Consider the following 22,713-nt stretch of genomic DNA (forward strand, 5'->3'; position numbering starts at 1 on the left):
TTGAAAATTCAGTTATTTGTAGAAGGTTTTGCACTTAGTTTGGTTGCCTGTGGCAGAACCTCATCACAGCTGGCAGTGTTACCTTCACTTTTCATCCAGGAACTTGACAAATTGAAGTTCTCTATTGGGAGAGAGTTTTGAGTGGAAGGCTCAATGAGATCAGTAGTCTCCAAAGTGGAGTGTGGGAATAAAATATTGAATACAATTTTTAAATTACAAAATAAAATAATAAATAAACAAGGTTAAAAATAAAACAGAAATTAAAAATATTATAATGTAATGTAAAAAATAGACTACTACAGTGGAATATTTATAATGTGTATATAGCTTATAAATTAATAAATAAACATGTCTTGGGTCTATGCTTAAGATATTTAAATTATGGGGTACATGACAAAAAGGGTTTGGAGACTACTAAACTAGATTGTCTGAAGAGGGCCCCCCTTCCATCCAGCACTTCCGTAATACACATTGTGTTTTGGTAATAATTCCATAAAACAATGTTTCGTTTGTCCCATATTTATTTCCCATACCTGTATATAATTAACAAGAATGTAAAAACTACACATTCTGGTTTCTATCAGAAAATTTTTCAACACTAATAATATCTTGTATCAATCAGAAAATCTTTCAGACTGGAGCCAGTTTGCCATAATTTCTTCCTGAGAAGAACTAGAACTATGTGGCAAACATGTTTGCACCCTTAGCTAAATGTTATGTTAACATAAAACACATTAAACACATCTGGACCTTAAAATACATGCAAGTAGATAAGATTTACTGATGAAATTAAAGAGTTCATGGAAGTTTTTTTTGTGATTACAAGTAATGTTACACACCCCCTCCCTTAGACAGTGCCACTTTTAGAGAGATCCTTTTGTCACAGCCCAGATTTTGTACAGGTGTGTCACAGTACAGTGATTCTTTGTAATAGCAGATATAAACAACAGATGAAACTGTAATCAAATGAACAACTCCATTCTACTGTTCAGCAGAACAGAATACATGTTATAAACCAGCAGTGAAAAGAAATAAACCTTGTGACACTTCAGGTATTAGTGAACAAGCTTTTAATACAAAGCATTTTAGAGAAGATGTTTAAAGTGGTCTTAATATTTAAGATCCTAACTAGTACAAAACTATGCTGGGTTTAGTAGCTTGAAGTTAAGTTCTATATAAACTACTGCTTTCAGTCAAGATATTCTTCGAAAGATGCCATAATCTCTCTCTGCAGATTCACATCAATTATCCAAGCTGTCTGCAAGAAAGCAAACAAGTGTCTTTTCAGAGCAGTCAGACATTAATGGATACTATGCAGGTCAAATACTTAAAGATTTAAGAGAAAACTATAAAGCATCTTCTCAAAAATGAATGAGTCTTCTCTGTTATGACAAGTTTGAGTGTGCGTGTTGCTGAAGCGCTCAGAAAAGAGCTGAAGGATGAAAGCTTCAGTTGAACTTACCTGAATCCAGCATGGTCTCACACTGGTACTTACATTCCATCCTACAACATTATGAATTTTTAAAAAATGTTCAATCTAAAAAAGGTAGCAATTAGAAAACACTAATTACTGTCACCAGTAAAACCAGTTAGCTTTAAAAAGGCTTAGGCGTGGTATTTCACACCAGAACTGTAGAACTAGCACTTTTGTGACATGTAACACATTAAGGAGGATGTACAGATTGCAACACTCAAGGTTGGAAATTATTTAGAGGGCAGGGACTCCTCTTCAGAATTTTTTACCACGCAATTATTCTAAACTTATGGGAGTACTAGGACCAAGCAGATAGTTTTCCATATCATGCCACTTGAAGACATACTTTGAGTTTCCTATTGCATTTTCTGCACTAACTCTTCAGGTAGTAACTCCTCAATCATTCAGATCATTTGAAATAAAGGCCTCATGTAATATTTGTTTATTCTATAGTAAAGTTGAAAAGTAAAATAGTTTAGCAAGAGTCAGAAACTTACTGCTTCCTTCCTCCTGCGTTCTTGTTCCATTTTTCTAGCCAAGTTGCGGTCTTGATCAAGAACACGTTGTTGGGCTTCGGGCAGTTTACTCTTAGGCATTTCTTTTTCAAGCTCACAGTCTGGCACTGCCATGGCATCCGATCTTGTGCTTTCAGGGCCCCTTTAAAGACAGGAGAGGAAATCAGTATAGGAGAAAAGTTTTTTTTTTTCATAACAACCTGATAGAATTCTGCAAATAATTTAAATCAGTGCCTAGCACTTAAAGGGTCTCCTTCACATTGTTTCAAAGTGATTTCCCTTCACAAGAGTTATGTGCACACAATTGTTGAGCTGTAGTAGTTCATGCTTCCTGTGTCCCATTTCTAATCTGCATGCATGTGGGATTTATAGATACACTACACAAAATTTACATACTCTTGCTTTGAAATGCTTTATTTTCTGTTACTTTCTTGGCCTATGATGGTTTTTTTCTACCTTCTTCCTATTCAGTTAGTTATTTGAGGTAGATTTCACTAATTTCTGAATGAGGAGTTTACTCTTAAGTCCTTCAAATGCCCTGGTTGTTAAAATAAAACAATCCAACGAATTGACTTACTCTAATACAACCAGCAATGTGCAAGTGTAGGAGAATTTAGGAACCAGCTCAGATTTATCTTTCACAGGATGAAACAGGCAAGGGGAAGAAAGCAGACTACCGGAGAGGGGAATATTACAAACAGTTTCCAAAAGGTGGCAAACAAACTCCAGGATATTACTGCAATGCAGTAATTAGCAGGCAGTCATCTATCCCACTCAGCATGGCCACAGACCTCAGGGCACTGCCTGAAACAGGAGCTGCAAACAGCCAGGGGAGCAGAGGCTTATGGAAGGTGCTTTTCTACAGCAATGCAAAGAATTCTGCTGCATGAAGGGGTGCACACTGGAACCCCTGTATAGCTATGTTAGCAACATGCTCTCTGAGATGGGACTTTCCTGTGTCCCCGTGGGAGAGCACTAAGATGAGGACATTCCTGGCTACAGGTGTAGGAAAATAGGACAAATGTGAACTCTGGTCATGAGTGCTCCAGGGGACCAAAACCTCTCGCCTTAGTACCCAAACAAAAACCAAATTCCTGTCCATCCAAAAAACCCCAAACGAAAACAACAAAAAAAATCCAGAAGCAAACTAACAGCAACAACAAAGGAGGAAGTTCCTGGGAAGTTTCTCTGATTGCTGAAATAGTACTGATTTGAAGAGAAAAGGCTGCTCTGTGCATTTGGGATGTGCAGTTTTGCTTAGCATGGTACAGCTCCCCAGTTTCATCTGACATGTGGCAATTACCTACCCAAACCCCTTGTCCCTGAATAACTAAGCCCTCCGGTATCATACAGGCAAAAACCAGAATAATACTTACACAGAAGTAGTTACAAATCTTTTGTTTTCTTGTGGAAGATTTTGCAGCTCCCTCTCAGCATGCCCAAGAGACCTTTTTGCCTCCTGCACTTGCCCACTCCTCTTTAGTACTGCATCCCTGAACTGATTGAAGCTCTCAGCAGATGCTTTTATTGGAGCTGGAAGCTTCATCGTTTTACACAGGCTTACCCAGGAATCTACAGTCTTCAATTCTGTATCCTGAAGTTATCAGAAAAAGGAAAACACAGAAGAGGAAAAAAATACTCTTCAACTTCTTTACCTGCCTAGTTCTTACATTAGCAAAATGGTGTTTGACTAGGCCTGCTGGAAATCTCTACACCAAAATATTTTTCCTTTGGCAGGATATTAGTGCATATGCAGCAATCTGAGCAGATTTTAATGTGCTTCCTCATCAACTTTGAGAGTCTTTGGCAATATACCAACAAACATTAGCCTTTGTAGCTATTCTGACTATTTAAGTCTACCTCTCCACGTTTTCATTTCAGAAAACATGAATTCACAAGGCTGAGTTCGCACAAGGTCCATTCACAAGGTTTTAATACAGAAGTCCATCTAATTTCTATACACAGTCCTTACACAACAATAGTTTTATATTAGGCTTGTGGGTTTTGTTTGTTCCCCTGTGGCATTTTCTTCACAGCATAAATCAGAATAAAACCAGCATTCTTAAGAAATCCTCCTTCTAGTGGAAGCATGTGCTTATGAAGGAAATACATATTTTTAGAATTGAATTCAACATGCTAGTTAATAATTTTCTGAAACCTAAGTGCTTAAAGAAAAATCCTAGAAACATTTTAGCTCCACAGATGATATAGGAAACTTTTTAGGTCCAGAGGTTGACATGATCTAGTATTAGTAACTATGAATTAATGTTTTCAATTAGCTGATTACAAGAGAAGAATTTAGCAGATAAGAAAATCCCTCTGTCCTTCCAGTTAAGGTAACTTACTGTATGCCAGGAGAAATTTTGCTCAACTGCCACAAATACCTTTAGTCATTAAAAGTGCTTTGTCTTATTTCAGAACAGGTTTTCCAATAGTACCAAGACTATATTCCACACTACTCTTATTTTTTTACTGGATCAGTTAGGGAAAGCACACTAATAACTTGGATAGCAGAACTAGATCAAGGAACACTAGTTCCTTGTTTAAATATTAAAACTAGATGAAACAAACCATATTTTAATAAGGCAACGTGGGCGTATTGACTATATATTTGTGTGCATGTATCTTACATGCTTTACCTTCTGCAATGAAGAGAGTCATTTGTTTGGTTTTAACACTAAAAATGAGATAAATCTATACAGATTACACCAATAACAAAGACCTATTGATTACTAAATATTCTATTTGTAAAAGAACCGATTTTTAGAGAAGACCTAGGTCAGGGAGTTATTCAAGCTAGTAACTACATTCAGCCTCTTCTCAAACAGAACTTGAGCATCACTTACCTTTCTTGGAAGGAGTTCAGACATTGGCTGTGGTATGTTTTTATCATTAGATTTATCATTGGGTGTACAATGACCTGATGGAAAAAATGAAAAGAGACTTTTTTGACCATGTTGATTTTATAGACTATTCTTTCTCAAATTTAAATGATAAATCTTTAGTCTTTCCAGGAATTGACTTAAAAAGCTTACAGTGCAGTTTATTATTTGGTTCAGAATGACAGAAATTCTCCCAAACATTTCCTAAGCTTAAATTGACCTGGACCACTTCTCTCCACTTTTGGGCAGGAAAAAGTATAGCTAGCTCGACTATAGATGAGAAATGAACTCCTGCTTAATTCTAGGAGAGGTCCCAGCAGAATGCTTTAAAGGTTTGGTCAGAAAGGCTCAACACAACACTTTGCCACTTGGTCACTTCCTCCCCTTCCCACCCAGCCCTCTTTCCTTTTGATTCCAGATTTTGGGTTACCTGATGGATCATGCAAACTCCTTTCACCTATAGTGAGTTCATTTCTCAGCCCCATTTACTTTTATTTAAAAGCAGACAGGTCAGCCATCAAGGGCTCGTCCTCACATTTCCAGCAGCCTACCCATATACAAGTACTTCATCCTGTTACTTTTTTATTATTTGAGGGGAAAAAAACCCCAAACACTATTTTCAAACCAGAGATTAACAACACATTTTATCTCATTCAGCAGCAATCCTCTAGTGTAGTTTGAGATGTTTCATTATTTAAGTAAATGCTTAATAAAAAAACTTCGGGTAACACTTTTTAAAATTATGCAAATAAATGCTGGATTCAAAGTATCAAACCCTCAGCCAGTTTGTCATTAAAGGGGTTTTCAGAAAAACCTCAGAGCCACAAAACTTTGTTAGCAGAAATCTTAGCTGAGGCCATGTACCAATTCCAGCTGCTGCAAGTCTAAGCAAAAGGGGGCAGTAGATGTATGGCTTGGTGTCTTAAGACCCTAAAATTAATAGAAATTCATGGAGAATCAAATCTCCATTTTTAGAATTGCTTTAATACACTGTGACTGCTTAGCATTATTCTTTGCCAAAAATAAGAACTCATCAGTGAACAGGCTCTGCTTTTTAATTTCATCAAGTTTTCAGAAGTTTCTTCCCTTCTTCTCTAGGTGTTCTAGAGGGCAAAGAGTAAAGGAGAAACCAAAACAATCATGTCTGGCAATACTGTACACACAGAGCATGGATGTTCAGTCAATTCTTTAGTTGGAAATATGAAGTATAGAATGCAGCTTTCAGAGGGCCAGTGTTCTTGTAATAATTGCAAGTTTATTCCATAGTGAAAGCCTCTTTGACAGTGATTTGCTGACAGATCCTTGTCACTAAGAGCCAAAGATAACTCAAAATACACACAAAGTGCTCTGGGAAAAGAGGTCCATGAAACTTCAGCAGAAGACATTTCAGAAGCCAGTGAAGTTCAACAGATTGAATCATCAATTCTCAGACTTCATGGTTTACTGGTTTATGTATCCCTAGTGCCACATTCTTAAATCAAAAAGTAATTTTCTTTATATATTTTAACACAGAACAAGAACCAAACATCAGTTTAATTTCACTCTCTTTTTTTTGTTTTTAAGCAGCAAATAAAAAAAGGAAGAGAAAGGGAAAACTGCATACCCAACCATTATCCTGCAAAGTGAATAATATACAAGGTATCTTTAAACTAGTTTCTTGTGCATTTTTAACTTTGCAACACTGATAATAGCTACAGTTTTTATTATGACATTACATACTTTGTTCTCGACTTATAGATATTAAATCAGCAGTTCTCATGCTGGTCTTGTTTTGCAGTTTATTTGATTTGTCTAGATGTCTTGTTTGCTCAGCTTGTTTACTCCAGTCAGCACTGTCAACTTGGAAAATGGTGTTGGACACCTAGAAGAGAAGCTAGACTTGAAAATACATCCTTTATATTACTTGTGTTTAGCATATGAGGATTCTTATTGTACAGCATCAGGATTAAAGGTTTAGAAGCTTAGAGCAGTAAATTCTTGCAGCTCTAGCTTCTGTAAACACCAAGGAAGAAATAGATTTCACTCATGGTAAACAAAGCAAGTTCATAAATCAAGACTTCAGATTTAGAATATGCACAGCTCAGCAATCCCAAGTGATGGAGTGGGTAGAGCATGAGAAACTCATACAAGATCTTTAACCCTTAACATGGTACAGCAGAATAAAGTTGTCTTAAAGGCAGTTGCTGCACTCTAGCTTGTGGCTCAGGGCAAAGGGTGACTGTGATCTTTGGTATTTTTACTCTGTGCAAGATTACTCTGTGTAGTAATCCCTTGAACTGAGAACAGTGCTGCACAAAACTGAGTCAATTTGCATTACCTGCTACCATGGACAGTGTTCACCAAAAGGAAGGTGAGAGCCGCTTTTCATCCTTACTTGCAGGACACATTCCTGGGCTCATAGATTCAAGAGGCAGTTTCTATCCATTGCCAAAAATAATGCTATTACAGCCTGATTAAAGCAACTGAATTTCCAACCATGTTCAGAAGGATTATTAATCATCATAGGATGGAAGTGATCATGCTGCAGTAACATCAATAACTTCCTTTGCTCCACAGAGGCCCTTCTAACCAGAATACTCTCCACGAACATATTAAGACAGAACTCAACAATCATTAAATATTTTACAACCTCATCTAGATCCTGAAAGCCTCAGTTTCCACAGCTTTAGGAAAAGGTATGAAAGGCAACACACTTCCCCAGTAGAGCCTCAGTATTGCTGAGTTTGTGAAATTGATATTTCTACAAAACCAACACATATATTATAATCTCCCTCTTTTGTAAAGATTTTGGTTTACAGGGTGGACTTTTAACCTGTAAGTGTGCAAGGGTTACTTAAGTTTAAGCTATAGCCCTGAAAAGAAATAAAATAAGCTTTATAGTACACTATGTGATCAGCCAAACTTTCCTTTACAGCCAATAGGCAATGAAGTAATGCCCTGTTAAAGGATAAGAATTACTTTTTTACTGGGGTTTCAGAAAACTTTTGTTGTAACCCTTAAATGGCCTTCATTGCATCAAATTCAAGCCTGAAGTACTGTATTACATCTTACTTCAAGGGTAAGAACATGCTTTACAGATGCTGTTTGAAATTAATTCATTGGAGAGAAGCACGTATTCACCTCTGGAAAAACATTTCTGGAGTGGGTGACAGAAGACTCATTTGTCTTTGGAGTGCTCTGAGGAGTTTGCTGGTCTGGAGCATCACACAGAGCAGGTACAGCTGAGATTTTACCTGAGAAAGAAGTAGGGTATGATTTTTTCCCCAGTCATGTAAAATGCAGTCCTACATCTCAAAATTAGGTCGCTGTTTAGATCTGTGGAGTAACTCAGTATTGAGATATGTATTCTAGCCACGTGATTTAAGAGAGTTATTTTTAATTAGTTTTTAATTGATTTCTCAGTTAATCAGCTACCAGTTCATGCCGTCTTCTACCAAAAATCTTAGTAGTGTCTGACATTATTAGACTTTTTTAAATGAGGGAGGGAAAATAGCTCCTTGGATCAAGTTCCTAAGCAACTTCATGTATCTGATGTGTCCAGACAACAACACTCTGTTCAGAGGACCTGTGGCACCAAGCCTTCCATTCAGCAAGTAAGCATTCAGACATGAACTTGTGTGGAGGGCAGGGGTTTAAGCCTCTAATCCTGCCTCAAGGTGTTCAAGACTTCTGTTACTCCAAGTTCATTAAGATATCCTTTTCCATCTCATAGGAAGGAAGCACGAACACTTCCTGTTTTTAATACTACTTTGCCCCACCACAAGTGTCCCACTAACCTGAAACCCATAGCCAATCCTTAGTGTTCCCATACTTTAATTTCCATCGTGCTCTTTGGTAATCCATACTCTGCAAGAACTTTTTCAGTTATCCACTTGCTAACCTCCAAAATTCCAAGATAAGCTTGTTTGGTAATACAGGCATCCTGACAACCCTTCTTTCCTCAGCAGTCAAATACTGCATAAAAGTATTACCTGAGAGAGTCTGAGTGTTTTGTTCTGATGGATTAAGTGATCTGCACTGAAGCACTTGCAGTGCATTGGGAGGTTGCTGCTGCAGTTCAGATGATCCATGAATTTGTAAGCTGCTAGTGAGAGAGGAGGGCTGTGCTTGCAGACCAGCATTGCAGGATGTCCTCTGTAAACAAAGTGGTATTCTCTATAAAGAAACTGCAGTCGTTAATACAGCCACATTTTTAAAATAGTTATCTGATCCTCTTTTCCCACCACTACTTATCAGTAGTTTCCACTTTCCACTGTTTATCAGATTCAGTACCCCCTGTATTGTGATAGTGATCCATCATTTTCTAAGCATTTAGATGACAAAAAGCCATGAGGTAAAGTGCACTCGCTGCCTTGGTCTGACAGATACAGAAAACCCCTGAGAACAAAATGTAATGTGAGGATTTCAAGTATGATGTTTGTTGCTACTCAGGAGGTCAGTAAGGGGCTGTTACAACTGACCAAGCTGAAGCTCATTTCCTGGATCCTGTTTTCTCCAGTTCATTGCTGTCATTCTGTCACTGCAGAGGCTGAAGCTCTTAAGCAAAAAGAGAGTGTTGCATAATTCGTTCTCTGAATCTTTGCTTATGAAGATGCAGAAGGAGCAGCTGAATAATAAATTTGCAGCCTAGTTTCCTGTACTTTAAGGGAAAGTCAGTCTATTGCAAGAAGAATGAAGGTTTGGCTGTGATTTTGCTTTGAAAATCAAGGTCTCTTTCTCTGGTTGCTTCAAGGGAAATTCTTAAAGGCAGCTAACCTTGACAAGAAATAATACCCATTGTATAATACAGAAATAGAGCAATTCAATCTAAGAGGCATTAAGAATTATTTCTAGATAAAACTGCTGTTGGTTCCAATAATACCATAACAATAAACAACATTAAAGTATCCTGAAAATAAGGGTACAATGTATTTCTTTTCAGGCATAGAGGTGAGGGTATTAATAGATTTAAAAACATTACACTGTTTGTTAGGTCAATTCTATACTCAGAGATCCATTTGGGGACTATTTGCCCTTTTTGGGGGTGGGTGGGATACATGCAGCATTCTGCTCTTCTTCATCAAACACAATCACCACAATGATAATAAAAGATAAAAGCCTCCCAGTATATCTGTTCCTATACAGATGCATAAGGTATTTTAAAAACAGCTCATGGGACATCTTCATATCAATCGGTCCTACAGAACAAATAGCATTCAAGCCATATTCATTATTTCCCGATGAAACTGCATCATTTCTATTACTATTGTATGTTACAAAAATAACTTTAAAGTTATTTGTATAATAACTTTGTTATTTGTTTAGGGGAAAATCATTATATCCATTCCAGGCAGATTTACCTTATATTTTTCCATAGAAGCTGGACATTTTTGCCTGGTTCCAGTCTGTTTTGAACACGTTTCTGTAACTGTAAATACAGTGAGGTGGGCAGAAAAAGGGGGATAGAAAAAAACCAAATCAGTCATTCACATATGTTTCATTGTTCACACACAGAAGGTGTGAGTTGCAGTTGTACCTAGAGTCAGCCTCACAGTGAATGGAACATTCTTATCTTGAATACTTTGACTTGAGCTTGATGTGTTTAGAGAATTTCTCCCAGATATAAGAAGAGACCACAGATTTCTGCAGGACCAAGGTCTCCATTGCCATTGATTCCCTGTGTTTGCTCCCCCCCACACTGCAGAGGGTTGAGCATTCATCTCACCCTGTATCTCATATGGAGATCTACACTGCAGAGCTCCAGTTTGGCAGATATATTCTGTCCTAGAAAACTAAAGAGTTCTGTGTACAGAGAAACATCGTTCAGTGTTCTGATGCTGAACAAACTTGAAACATTTTAAGCACCAGGGTGGATTGTGCCTCTACAGTTAATGCTGTAGGCACTTTTGTTGCTCAGGTCACCCTTCATGTGCAGACCAGAAGATGAAAATAAAGTGAATCACACTTTCAAAAAGGGATCAAAGCTACATGAGTAAGCTATAGCTCTATTGTCAAGCTTCCAGAGTAGATACACAGAATTTTGCTAGCTTATTTTGGTCCCTATAGATTTTCACTGGTAAGTTGAATGGATGTACTGGGGGTTTGGTTGTCTCATGTTCCCTGGGATCACAGTATTAAGGCATTAATTTCATTTCATAGCATTGGAATTAAGCCTTCAAAATGGAGTGAACCAAACCAAAAATTACTAAAATCCTTGGTAAGCATGGGGAACAGTAGATGCTAAGAGAGAAGATATTTTGCCTACACAAACACAAAAATAAACTTTCTAACCTGATTCAGAGTCACTGCTATCTGAGGAGCTAGAATCACTGCTAGAGCTGCTACCAGAATCTGAGGAGCTGCTGCTGCTGTCACTCAGTCTGCTTGGCCCAGTACTTGACTCAGCATTGTTTTCAACTGCAGGAGAAAAAGAAAGAATTCAGAACAACCTGCAATAGAGCATTTTTCCTATACAAGACAGTGATCAACCTTGCTAGGTCTATTCTCCCATGCAAGAGTTCATTTTATTTCACTTCCTTGTCTACAGTCCATTTAGCAGTGGACTTGAAAACAAAGACTTCCCTCTAGAGACTATAGGAGTGGGATTTACCAGCAGCAAGCTACTTGAATGAATGAAATACCCAAGGAGAAGCTGCAATCACAGTTTACAATTCTGAAGCAAATTGAAACAGTAGACTTAAGACACAATTCACGCAATTTTTCCCCATAATCTTTGCTGTGGTCAAGAGCCTGTTTGTGTGCACGTTGCTGCTGCCAGACTTGCCTGCAGAGTTCTTTATCTACAGCCAGCTCTTCCTTCCCTAGCCATATGCACTCCCAAAATTGCCATCTTTTGCCACCTCCCCACCATCTGACTATTTTGCATCTGCAGGGTTGATTTAACTTAGCTTACAATGATTTTGGAGTCAAACCTTTTTCAAAGTTTTTTCTCTGTGGAAGCTTCAAAAATGAGAAGTTACATGGATACCTGTTTCCCTGGACACAAGTCCAGATTTAGCTCTTGTAAACAAGCCAGATACCAGTTGTAAAAATTTCCTAGGCAGCTTCTTTGCTGTCCTCACAACATATTGTTAATAATTATTTCAGCTCCTTAAGATTTTCTTTGTAGGATATTTTCAAGCCATTATGCATACCAGACGGGAAGGCTTGACTGAGTTAATGCTGGATACACATGTCCCTGTGTCTTCCAGAGCTGCTTCTATCATGTCAGCTGATTTTACATAGGAGCTAAATAGATATCCAGTGGAGGGCAATAACAGCACTCACTATTTTAATGAGGAACAGCTTGACTTATAATAGCAGCATCAGCTGCATTGATCCATTCTCAGCCCCTGATGAGAACCACCAGTAAGTGTACAGCTCAAGTATGCACTGAATTTCTGGCTTTGATCTTGAAATGCATTATTGCCTGAAAAACTGAATTTTTCTCCTAGGACACTTTCTTAAGTCTAAGATAACACAGCACACCTGTCACTGATATACCAGTTTTGTTAGCATGACAAAACTGGTATATGACACTGCCATATAACAAGTATTACTAGAATTGGTTATTCTTGTTTTTCTCTAAACCACAGAAAGTTAATTGCAAACAAATAGACCCTCCACATCGCCCCCTGTTTTCATATATTAGCATAGGGGAATTTTTCAGTGCCCCTTAATTTCTGAAACTGTTACCATCTTCACTTGTAATAAAGTATTAGGTGCAGGAATAGGGAAACTGTTTTAGACAGGAAAATAACTGACCAAATTTGCTGCTGTGACTCCAGCTCACTCGACATAGAAAGAATCTTGAGACTATCAGTGGGAAGCTTAAGACCCCACCTATTGTGAGGAGACAATCTCCAGATACCTAAAACGACTAAAGCCCAAGGGAAGAATTCCACTTTAAGCTATTTCCATTGCAAATGAATAAAAGTAAGAGCCACATTACTCTTGAAGCTCTCTCTCTTTGGGTTTAGTTGACCATTGACATCCAGTAGTCTCTTCTCTAACTCTTGTTTCCTCTCAAAATTAAGTTCTTCTTTTGACTTTGTTGGGTTTTTAGCTGCATGTGAAACAGAAGTTAACATGAAAGAAAAACAGAAAACAAATCTAATGGGTTTTTAAAAAATCATTTATGCTACATACCCTGCATTCTTTGTTTCTTCCTCAAACAGGTTGCTACATATCTCTCTAGTTCTCTGAGTGTTGAAGCATTTAAAGTTTCAAAGTCTATTTCTATCTCATCAGGATTAGAGTTCCTCAGTGCAGGTTCTCTTGACTGTATTATATGGACTACTTTCCCAAGCTTGTCTCCAGGGAGTTTATTTATGTCCAAACTCAACTGCCGTTTTTCATCATAATTCATAGGTTTGGCACCATCTTCATCTTCTGACTTATGTGCCAACAAGACCTGCTGCATGGTGTTCTTTGATTGACTGCAGGAAAAAAAGTGTACTGCAGTAACAGCAGTTTAAAATAATCTGACACCCACACAAGTTCCCCACACTTACATGTTTAAAGAGAGCTTTCTCTTAGATTTCTTCATGTATTTCAGATTTTTCTTCTTTTGAATCAAGCTTTTCATTTCAGCTTTTTCCTTGTTCTTTCTTTTCTCACTTTTAGCCTTCCCTTTTTTCTTTCCTGGTCTAGATAAGCATGCTTTGGTCAAAACCCACAACTGCTGGTGAAGAACTTTAAGCTATCAAAACAAAAAAGAAAACAAGAAAACCCACAGAATGTTGATAACCTTGGGCAATGTAGGAGGAACAATAAACTGGTCCTGAATATCACAGGAAATTAGTGGCAGCTGAATGGATATTAATAGGATGTCTGCTTTCCAAGTGAGATTTATTTTCCCAACATTTTACTATATTGTGTCTCAGTCACAGATTATCTATCTAGAAGATACAGGACTGTTTATTTTATGCAAACATTTCTAACAGCATGTGCTTTTAGCATTCTGTCAGGAAAACACAAACACACCCCCCCACCTCCCCCAAAAACAGAAAAAAAAAAATCCCTGCAGGGGTTTCCAACAGCCTCTCTAATTTCAGGGATTTGGGATGCACATAAATGCCTTACTAGGTTATATTTCTACAGCATTGCTGAATTAAGCAAGTGGGACTGGGCTCATGCATCTCATTTTGCAATATAAAGTGGCTAGTTGAGAAATGCTAAGAATTTCAGAGAAGAGTTTAACACACCTTGGGTTAAACCTCAGGAATTAGAAGACGGTCAGATGATGAAATTAGAAATCTTTGAAATACCTCACTACTGTAAAGGCTGGCTTGTACGCTTAAGTTCATCCTTCTGCCTACATTCATAAATTGATGCTAATCTGTCAAGGACTGAAAACTGTCCCTCATTTCATTAACAGAACAAATGCTAATCTTCCCCAGAGTTTATAGATACAGCAGCAACAGGTTAAAAACTATGTTCAAGCAGAAGTAACACCCATCCCACTCCTAATATGAAGCATGGCTTTGCTTCACTGGTTAGCATGAGATACCTTCTTTTCTCTCTCATACTGAGCTCTCTGAAGAAGAAATTAACAACTTGCTTTTGTATGGCTCAAAAGAGACCGAGGGAAGGAACAATGCTTTTTGACCATGTAAAAGAAATGACCCTGTTGGAAGAATATGCCACTAAGCTACATGTCGAGTGCCTGGAGGCTCCCATATCACACGAACACACTTTTATTTTTTAAGAAGTTTGAGATTCCTCTGAAGAAGTGGTAGGCAAGAGTAGTAGAACTGTTGCTCACTTGGTATTTGTTGAGGCGCTATTCACTTAACATTTGGCAGTGCTTCCAAATGGGACTAAAATTCTCTATTAAAAATACAAGTTAATAGAACCTTTTGAAAACTGATTTTTGTTGCTAAGTCTTGGAATAGACCATTGAAAGTGGCATTACTAGAGAGATCTTAAGTCACACACAATAAGTAATAATGCTTACTTGCTCCTGAAGCTTTTTGAGGTTCACTTTTCTCTCCTCTTCAGAATCTTCGGATGATTTTTCTTCTGAAGAGTTTTCATTACTGCTTTCACTGGAATAAGCTTCTGTCATTTCTCTCACAGGCTGTGGCAGATCATCACTCGCAACAGCTTCATCAGGAATTTTAGCAAAGTGCATTTCAAAAACATCCTGAAGAGTTAGGTTTGGGAACAGCATATTTTTCAGATTTTTGAAAGTGTTATGCAGCTACTATTTGCAGAACTACACAGTGACACAGTAGTTCAGTAATATTAGTAGATTCTACATCAGGGCATGAGATGAACTATTCCGTTTCAAGTCTGACTTAACAGATAACTCACCTGAAGTTTTCTTGCCATAGCAACTATTTCATGGTCTGAAGAATTACGTTTGTAACAGTTCATGAACATCAATCTAACATCTGTAGCAAATTCTTGTATATCATTATATTCCAAGTTATCCATTTTCTTCTAGAGGAAAAGAAAATTAAAGGCACACTTAGTATACAGTATCTCCATGAACTAGCAGAAACAAAGGAGGAACAAGAATTTTAACATATATATTCAGGTTCAGCTTGTATTAAGACAGTAAATATTATAAAAAAATGTTATGGAAATACCTGCATCTCATTTCAACATTGTCTCTTTAACAAAGTAAGAGATTTTTTTCCCCTCTTTTAAGCAGATTTAATTGTAATTGCTGAAAGACTTTGTAGAACTAGTTTCAGCACTTGGTCAAGACAACAATGTTTGGGTGGTTTTATTTGGTTCTGAACTCAGCATCTGTTTTTGATTCTATGCATGGTATTTACATGAAGCTTATTCCATAATAGCTGGAATCAAACAAATGGACTAGAAACTGGGAAACCCTTGTATTGTGCAAGTCAGCTTTCAAGATAATTCTGTAAGCTATTAAAATTGAACATTCCCCAAAAAGTGTTGCTTCACTGGGCTAAATATTTTACCCCATACAAATACACTCAGCATCCACAGAGAGCTCTCCACATATCTCCATCTAGAATGGTTGCTTCCCACTAAAAAGGTGAAACGTGTTATATAAACATCCAGTGTAGAAGTTCTCGGGCACCTAAAGAACATTGAGATTGAGGGAAAAGGAGGACTTGACAGAATTTCATTTTGTTTTATAGGGCATTAGTAACAGCACTGTTTGTACAGACAGATATTTAACATGTAGCATGCTTGGAAGGGCTTCATGGAGATCAGAATTCCCTCACTACTTTTATATTAGCTTTTTCAGCAATTAGGTAGATTAGCCACTATGTGTCACAATGAGACTCAGAAGACTTTTAGTGACTTTGGCTAAGTTTGAGAAACAGAAATGCATCTGGCTTCTAGGCCTGTTGTGTCTTTCACAGAAAAAGCAGCTTTCATGACACCTTTTCAGCTAACACATTTAAAACCTTGTAATTACACAAATAGCCTAATTTCCCCAGAAACATACTTACTTTAATGGCACACAGGTCTGTGGGACATTTGGCAACGGCTTGGTTCACCCCAGTGGAGAAAGATGCTGCATCTACAGGTTTTATGAAAGGCCATGCATATGCTGCATGTTTCTTTGAAAACATTTCTTTAAGTATTGCATTACAATGTTTTAGTTGTCCTGACAAGTGAATCTTTTTAACAATTCCAGGTGGCTGTTGAGAATCTGAAAAGGATTGCTTCAGAAATTTATTTGTTACCATACATTCATTTTCACCTCTACATGCTTTAACAGCTTTTCTTTCACTAAGCATTGCAGAAGATTGACCACTTGCTGTGACTATTGAAGTAGTAGGAGTTGTAGTGTCAGCCTTCCTTTTCACACCTTTTTTTGCCTAAGAAAAGAAAAAAATATTCAAGTGTCCAGAACAGGAAGAGAATGGTCAGTTTTAGAAAATTCATTTGTGTGGATAGCCCAAAAAAAGTGTCAGAACTTGTACAGCTATTGAGCAGAATTCAGCAAATCCACAAGCTTAGACTAAAAACCAACAAGGTATTACAAGACTAGCACACCAAACTCCATTTTAAATGCAAAGGAAAGAAGCAGATGTACTGCAGGCCAGGTTGTGGTCAGATTTTAGCCATTTGGGAAGATTCCAGGAAGCTGGCAGGTTATGAAATTACCTGCAAGTTGACAGTCACAGGAAGGGGGTAGACTACTGCAATTTAATTTAGGCCTGGTTGAGGGCCTTATCTAAATGGTTGATCTCTTTTTTTTCTTTAAGTTGTGCAGTATTTGGTTTGGAAGCCATATAATGCATGCTTTATCATCAGTGTTCAGACTCCATGTGAGTGAAGTGTAAATATACACTATAGGGGAGACTGGCAAAAGTGCCTGTTCCTCATTGGAAGAGCACAACCAGAGCTAAGTCAATACAGGAATCTTTTCAGATGTTCACGTACAGCTCAGATTGAAGTAACAAGAATTTGCTTTGTGAGCTACAAACATCACCTCTCAGGCTAGTTACACAGTGTTTAAGCAAACGTTAATTTTTGAAGAAACAACTATTTGATTTACATAGAAAAGCATGAGAAATTATTAAATAGAACTTAGATCTTTATTTTAGTAGTTTAAAACCAATTATCCTCAAGGTGAAGCCCGCAGAAGTATATATAGTAATACACTTCAAGAAGGATCATCTTAATTTTTTTTCTTTGAGAATAACATTTTAATACTACATTTATAAGAAATGATGTGCCAAGCAATCATCCCAATTTCCATTTAACTTCTAGAATTAGTACTGGCCCAGGTATTTAGCAGAGACATTGAAGATCTAATAGAGATCTCTTACTGTCTTGTATCATAACAAAAGTTTCATAAACATACAGCAATAAGCATGGCTCCTATGCTTTTGCCATAAGTGCCTGAAGGAACAATTTCAGTATCTTTCTTTCTGAAAGTTATTTGAGGAAACTTACTTTTGTTATAGGGACTGCAGCTGGCATTAAAGCAGTCAGCTGGGCTGCAGACAAAGGAGCCAGTGTAACTTGCTGTCGCTCTTGAGTCATCACTGGAGGCTGTTCAGCTTTCAAGCTGCTTTCAGCTTGCTTCTCATTTGTGCTTTGTTCATTTGAAATCCCAGGGTTGGCCTGCCATGTTTCTAGTTATTTTAATACAGGAAATTTTAGAAGTTAAGTCTTAAATGTTGCAGTTAATTTCTTTCATGGTCAAATTGACCAGCTGTCCACATAACCACTAGCCTATACAGGAATGCCATAAATAAATGCAAACCAGAGTGTTTGTTACTTACACAACATTGGTATCCTCCTCTGCTCACACCTTTAGTGTCTCAGCTACAATATCATGCCAAGTCACACCTTACTTGGCTTCAAGACAGTGTGGGTTAACTTCAGACCAAAGATTAAAGAGGCATCATACTACCTTCTGTATATAGTAACAATGTTCTTGCCAGGGAAAGTATCAAGTTGTTGTCTACAAACACAAAGACCAAGTAGCAAAGAGTGCAGACTGCATCATGTAGGTTCATGTTTCCTAAGCATAGGTAATAGCTGCATATATTGCTTAGCAGTACTACAGATCTCCACTGCTGAGATCTGACAACAATTTAGACCAATGTTTTTCTGTATTTGGTTTGGCTGATTAGATTATTCATGTCTTTGTCAGCTGTTACTCTGTTTACTTCCCACAGATGTTCACACCTATTAGTTTATATAACACAATGCTGAGCAGCATGACAGTCTCTGAATTGGAAGTCAGGTCCTTTTCTAAAAAAAGGAACTTTTTTAATTAAAAAAAAAAATCTAAAGCCTTATAGCAGTATTGTTATTTGTCTGATTGTTCTGGAAAGAGTAGAGAACACCCAAACTGTTCCAGGCTTGAGCTGTGACAAATAACATACTCTGTTTCCAGTTCTGCTTGCTTAATATATCACAAATTCAGCATATAATACAGGCCTTACCTTCTGTTTTCTTCCCTTTTCTCTTTCCTTTCTTGAGACTCACTGGTCGTTCTTCTGGTGGCATATGGGCTATTTTCTGCATAAACACTTTTTCTAGTTCTTCAGCCATAAACACAATGTCATCACCTGGCTGCAAAATATGGTCAACACCATTCAGTAAAGAGGCTGCAGTAAAGGGAGCTGTCTCATAAAACTACCAGGCTAGAGAGTCCTGCCCCAACAGATCAAAAAAAGCCCCTAGTACCAGAGAGGTCTTTAAATCATTGCCATCCCTGCTCCTGCAACTCACTTTAAAGCAAATTCACCATTGAAATACTCTTTCTCTTACTGTCCCATTGAAAAATTCTCCTTTACCTCTGCATGCTTCTTCAGCAAAAGCCCAAGGGGGCAGATCTGCAACTCCCTTATTAACCCTGTGTTCTGAAGAAGCTGTTGAAGCTCAAAGATACCAAGACACAGCCAACAAATATCCAAGCACAGGGAGATGATTATACTTCATTAGGTTGAACTTGTTGAAGGAACAGAGCATGGCTCAGGGTTGCTAGCCTTGGACTTGTACAGCAGTGACATAGTGCTTGCTGTTCACGAGCTCTGCAGCTAAACCCCAGAGATTTTGGATATGGAGTTCTTGTGCAGAAAGAGCTATGCACTCAGTTGCTGGGACAGCAAGCAAGACTTCACTTACGTCCTCAGTCAATCCCAGATTAAAAAACCTCCCCAACACTTCAGAGAAAATAGTTTGAAAACAACAATAAAATGTCAACTAACTTACTGCATATTCTTATAACCATGTGCTTGTTTTAGACTTGTTTGTATCATTCAGTAGAACCAGTTACTGGTAAGAGTTGGTGTTCCACCTACCTTGTTGTACATGTAGCAGTTCCAGAACATAGTTTTAAAGTCTTCAATACATTCTGCAGCTTTTGTGTAGTAATTGTGTTCCAGTCGCTTTTTTATGGTGCCTAAGTCCATAGGTTTTTTTATGATAGTGTAATAATCCTGGGGTATTGAAAGAATAAGTCATCAAACATATCTTAATACTAGGACATGAATATTTTTACACATTTAGTTATGAAAGCTAATTTGCAAGAGAGAATTGCATTATATTAGTAGCAGTATTTTATTTAAAGGAAACCTTTCCCCTATAGTCATAGGTACCAAAAACGTAGGTGTTCAGGAATTCTTCACTTCGTATTTTTTCCTTGTTCTTCCATGTAACATATATCATTTTAAGTCCCAAAGAATATTGATTTCAAGAGGCTCCAGAGCTCTACTGGTAGTACTTATTAAAAGTAAGGCACTTCTCATTTGTTGTCTCAAAGCAGCACTCCAGTTTACAGAATAGAGGAAAAAGAAGCCCAACTTCAACAAAGTCTCAGTCACTAACAAAAAGAAGCTGCCAAGTTTTCACAATTGCTGTTGAAATACTTTATCCCTGGCAGCATTTCTCTAGAAAGAAAACACTTTTCTTGTAGATTTGGATTAGTGACAGCAGTTCAATAGCAAAAATAGTCTTCCATAATCTGTTGCATTAGAAAAAACCTTTTTAACATTGACATAATTTACATATTAATACTCCAGTTCCAAAATGGTTCTTACAGGCAGATTCAGCGCTGCTGCATCGACAGGCTGGTGAAACGGCCAGGAAAAGTTGTGTCTCCACATGGCTCTCATGACCACCCTCTGTAAGTACTGAAGTTGGTTTGTTTGGCATCCACTACTTTTGTTATTTATGTACTCTGGTGGAGGAGGGTTCATAATAATGGCACAGTGCTGGCTTTGAACAGACATCTTTAGGGAGTTTGCACATCCACTTGTTCAAATATCATTACACATTTAACCTGAAGGGAACAAAACAGAAGCATTCAGTGAAGATATCTAGATTTAATGCTGCTTACCTGTTCACTTCTGATGGTAGAGCATCCAGACTGTACCTACAGACATGCCTTTGTGTTCTGAGCAAGACATTGGTCTTAAAGTGCATATTTGGACATTCCTAGAGTCTAGGGACGCATACTGGCTTTCTCCTAAAAAAATCTGATAGCCAGCTTTTCCTACCACAAGGAAGTATTGCATGAGGTGTGAAAAAGGTGATAATAAGATAGATAGCTACTGGAACCAGCACACTGCCAGAACAGTGGATATGGCCCACTCTCACAACAGCTGTAGCATCCCAGCAGATATTGCTGATTACACATCTTATCTTTTCTTTTGTTTATTTCAGCATTCAAAGCATACCTGTTCTGAGCTCCTGAAGCCTACACCTTAGCTAATAAGAGTGAGTACTATTTGCATCACCAAGTATCATTCACTAAGTGCTAATCCTTTCACCAAAATATCTATCTTGGAAGGGAAAGATCTGGACACATATAGGATTTGCCTCTCCTATAACTGGCCAGCATTTGAAGACAAGTTCTGAGGTAGTTTTAAGTGCCTCACAACTCAGCCAACTCCTTCATACATTATTTTCAACTATTAGGATACACTATCATTTTTGCCTGCTTTTTTCTGCCAAAAAACCCACACTAGATGATATCAAGTGCAAGCTGTTCACCTTTTCCATGCAGAGCTCTGAAGCTAGAAATGGAAGGCAGGAGCAAAAGAGTACAGTTTAAACCCAGCAAAAAAATCTTATAGCAACAAGCAGATAAATAACAACATTTAATACTTAAACTAGAACATAATATAGCATCTAATCTCTTGAACATTTTGTAAATTAGTACAGTAGAGTCTAGAATAAAAGGCATCAAGAGTGCCAAGGAGACCAAGAGACTGAAGTTTTGTGTACATAACAGTGTCTTCAGCTTAGATGCTTAGCTTTTAAAACCTTAATTTATGTTGTGAAAACTACCTTCCCTGCTTACAAGAGAGCTAAGCCTGCACCTTCTAAAGACAGACAAGTCTGTGTTTTCACTCCCTCCTTTACTACCTCCCTCTCCATCTCCCCAGTCACAGAAGACTTCCCTATCTTAAAATAAAACTTATGTTTGCATACTGAAGCAAAAGCGTGATCAGATTCCAACCAGGTAAGTGTTTTGATATTTTTCAAACCACCCCTTCCCAGCCCCATGTGTCCTTGAGCTGCTGAGTCAGGTCCCAAAAGCCAAGTAGTCTTAAAAAGAGAAGCCTTGAGTGTTTCCTTAAGACCCAGTTTGAAGATTGCAGCTAACCTGATAGAAATGTGGTTTTAGTTTAAGAGTAAAAAGCAAATAGCTTACAATGAATTACATCGCTAGAGAAGTCAAGGCTTTTGGCAAAATATCACATCTTGTGAGAATCAATCATTTTTCCTTTTTTCTCGGTAAGAAGAGATTATATGCTATTAGTCAGTGCTCTCTAAAAGCATACATTAAAGGCCCTGCTGAAAAGGCATCTATTTCCTCTTGTTTTAGCTCTCTTTTAGTATAAAACCTGTATACACCATATACTGTACAAGAACAGCAGCTTGGAGAAATATTAATACACCAAATACAGAACAAAGGCAGAGGGTGTACCAGGTTCTACACACTAAGAACATTTCATTCTTTGAAGCCTTTGTAACGGATTTTGTTTAAGTGACTGACAATAATCACACTGAACATTCATAAGTAATATTGGAATCTCCCTTAGGTAATTATATTAAGACTACACAGAACAGAGCACAGCCTTCTTAGGGCAAGTAGCACCATCTCTTCTTTCAAAAGGACAGCTGATCCCATGAAGACACTCCTAAACCAGCATTTCTGTAAGTTTAGGATCTCTCTTGGGATACATCAAACAAACCTCAGTTTATATAAATATTAGGTGCTGAGAAAACACTGACTTACAGCTATTACTATAACAAACACCAACCACTCTTGGGCAGTTCAAACCTAAACTTCCACCCTCAAAGCAGATCAGTCATATCTTTTACCTTAATTTTAGGGAAAGCCACAACTCAATTCCTCCCACCCAAAAGATGAAGGAAGAAAAGAGCTTTAAAAGGC

The 22,713-nt window shown here is 37.7% G+C and overlaps 1 protein-coding gene across 2 annotated transcripts; it reads right to left on the reverse strand.

The window, feature by feature from the left end:
- Window positions 1–524: 524 nt before the first annotated feature.
- BRDT (bromodomain testis associated) lies at window positions 525–22,713 on the reverse strand. 2 transcript variants are annotated; one of them, XM_064719804.1, is made up of 20 exons: window positions 22,641–22,713; window positions 20,348–20,589; window positions 19,610–19,747; window positions 18,749–18,878; window positions 17,748–17,929; window positions 16,292–16,663; window positions 15,168–15,296; window positions 14,809–14,997; window positions 13,364–13,551; window positions 12,999–13,288; window positions 12,802–12,915; window positions 11,142–11,267; window positions 10,211–10,278; window positions 8,843–9,005; window positions 7,992–8,104; window positions 6,591–6,732; window positions 4,836–4,909; window positions 3,366–3,583; window positions 1,972–2,131; window positions 525–1,258 (listed from the first exon to the last, which is right to left on the reverse strand). In XM_064719804.1, exons 2-20 carry the CDS (start codon window positions 20,537–20,539, stop codon window positions 1,190–1,192), a joined length of 3,057 nt encoding a protein of 1,018 aa, XP_064575874.1. In that variant the 5' UTR covers window positions 20,540–20,589; window positions 22,641–22,713; the 3' UTR covers window positions 525–1,189. The 2 variants fall into 2 exon arrangements, with proteins under 2 accessions (XP_064575874.1, XP_064575875.1); XM_064719805.1 differs by lacking the exon at window positions 12,802–12,915.

This window comes from Zonotrichia leucophrys, chromosome 8 (genome assembly GCF_028769735.1).
Source record: "Zonotrichia leucophrys gambelii isolate GWCS_2022_RI chromosome 8, RI_Zleu_2.0, whole genome shotgun sequence".
Lineage (NCBI taxonomy): Eukaryota > Metazoa > Chordata > Aves > Passeriformes > Passerellidae > Zonotrichia > Zonotrichia leucophrys.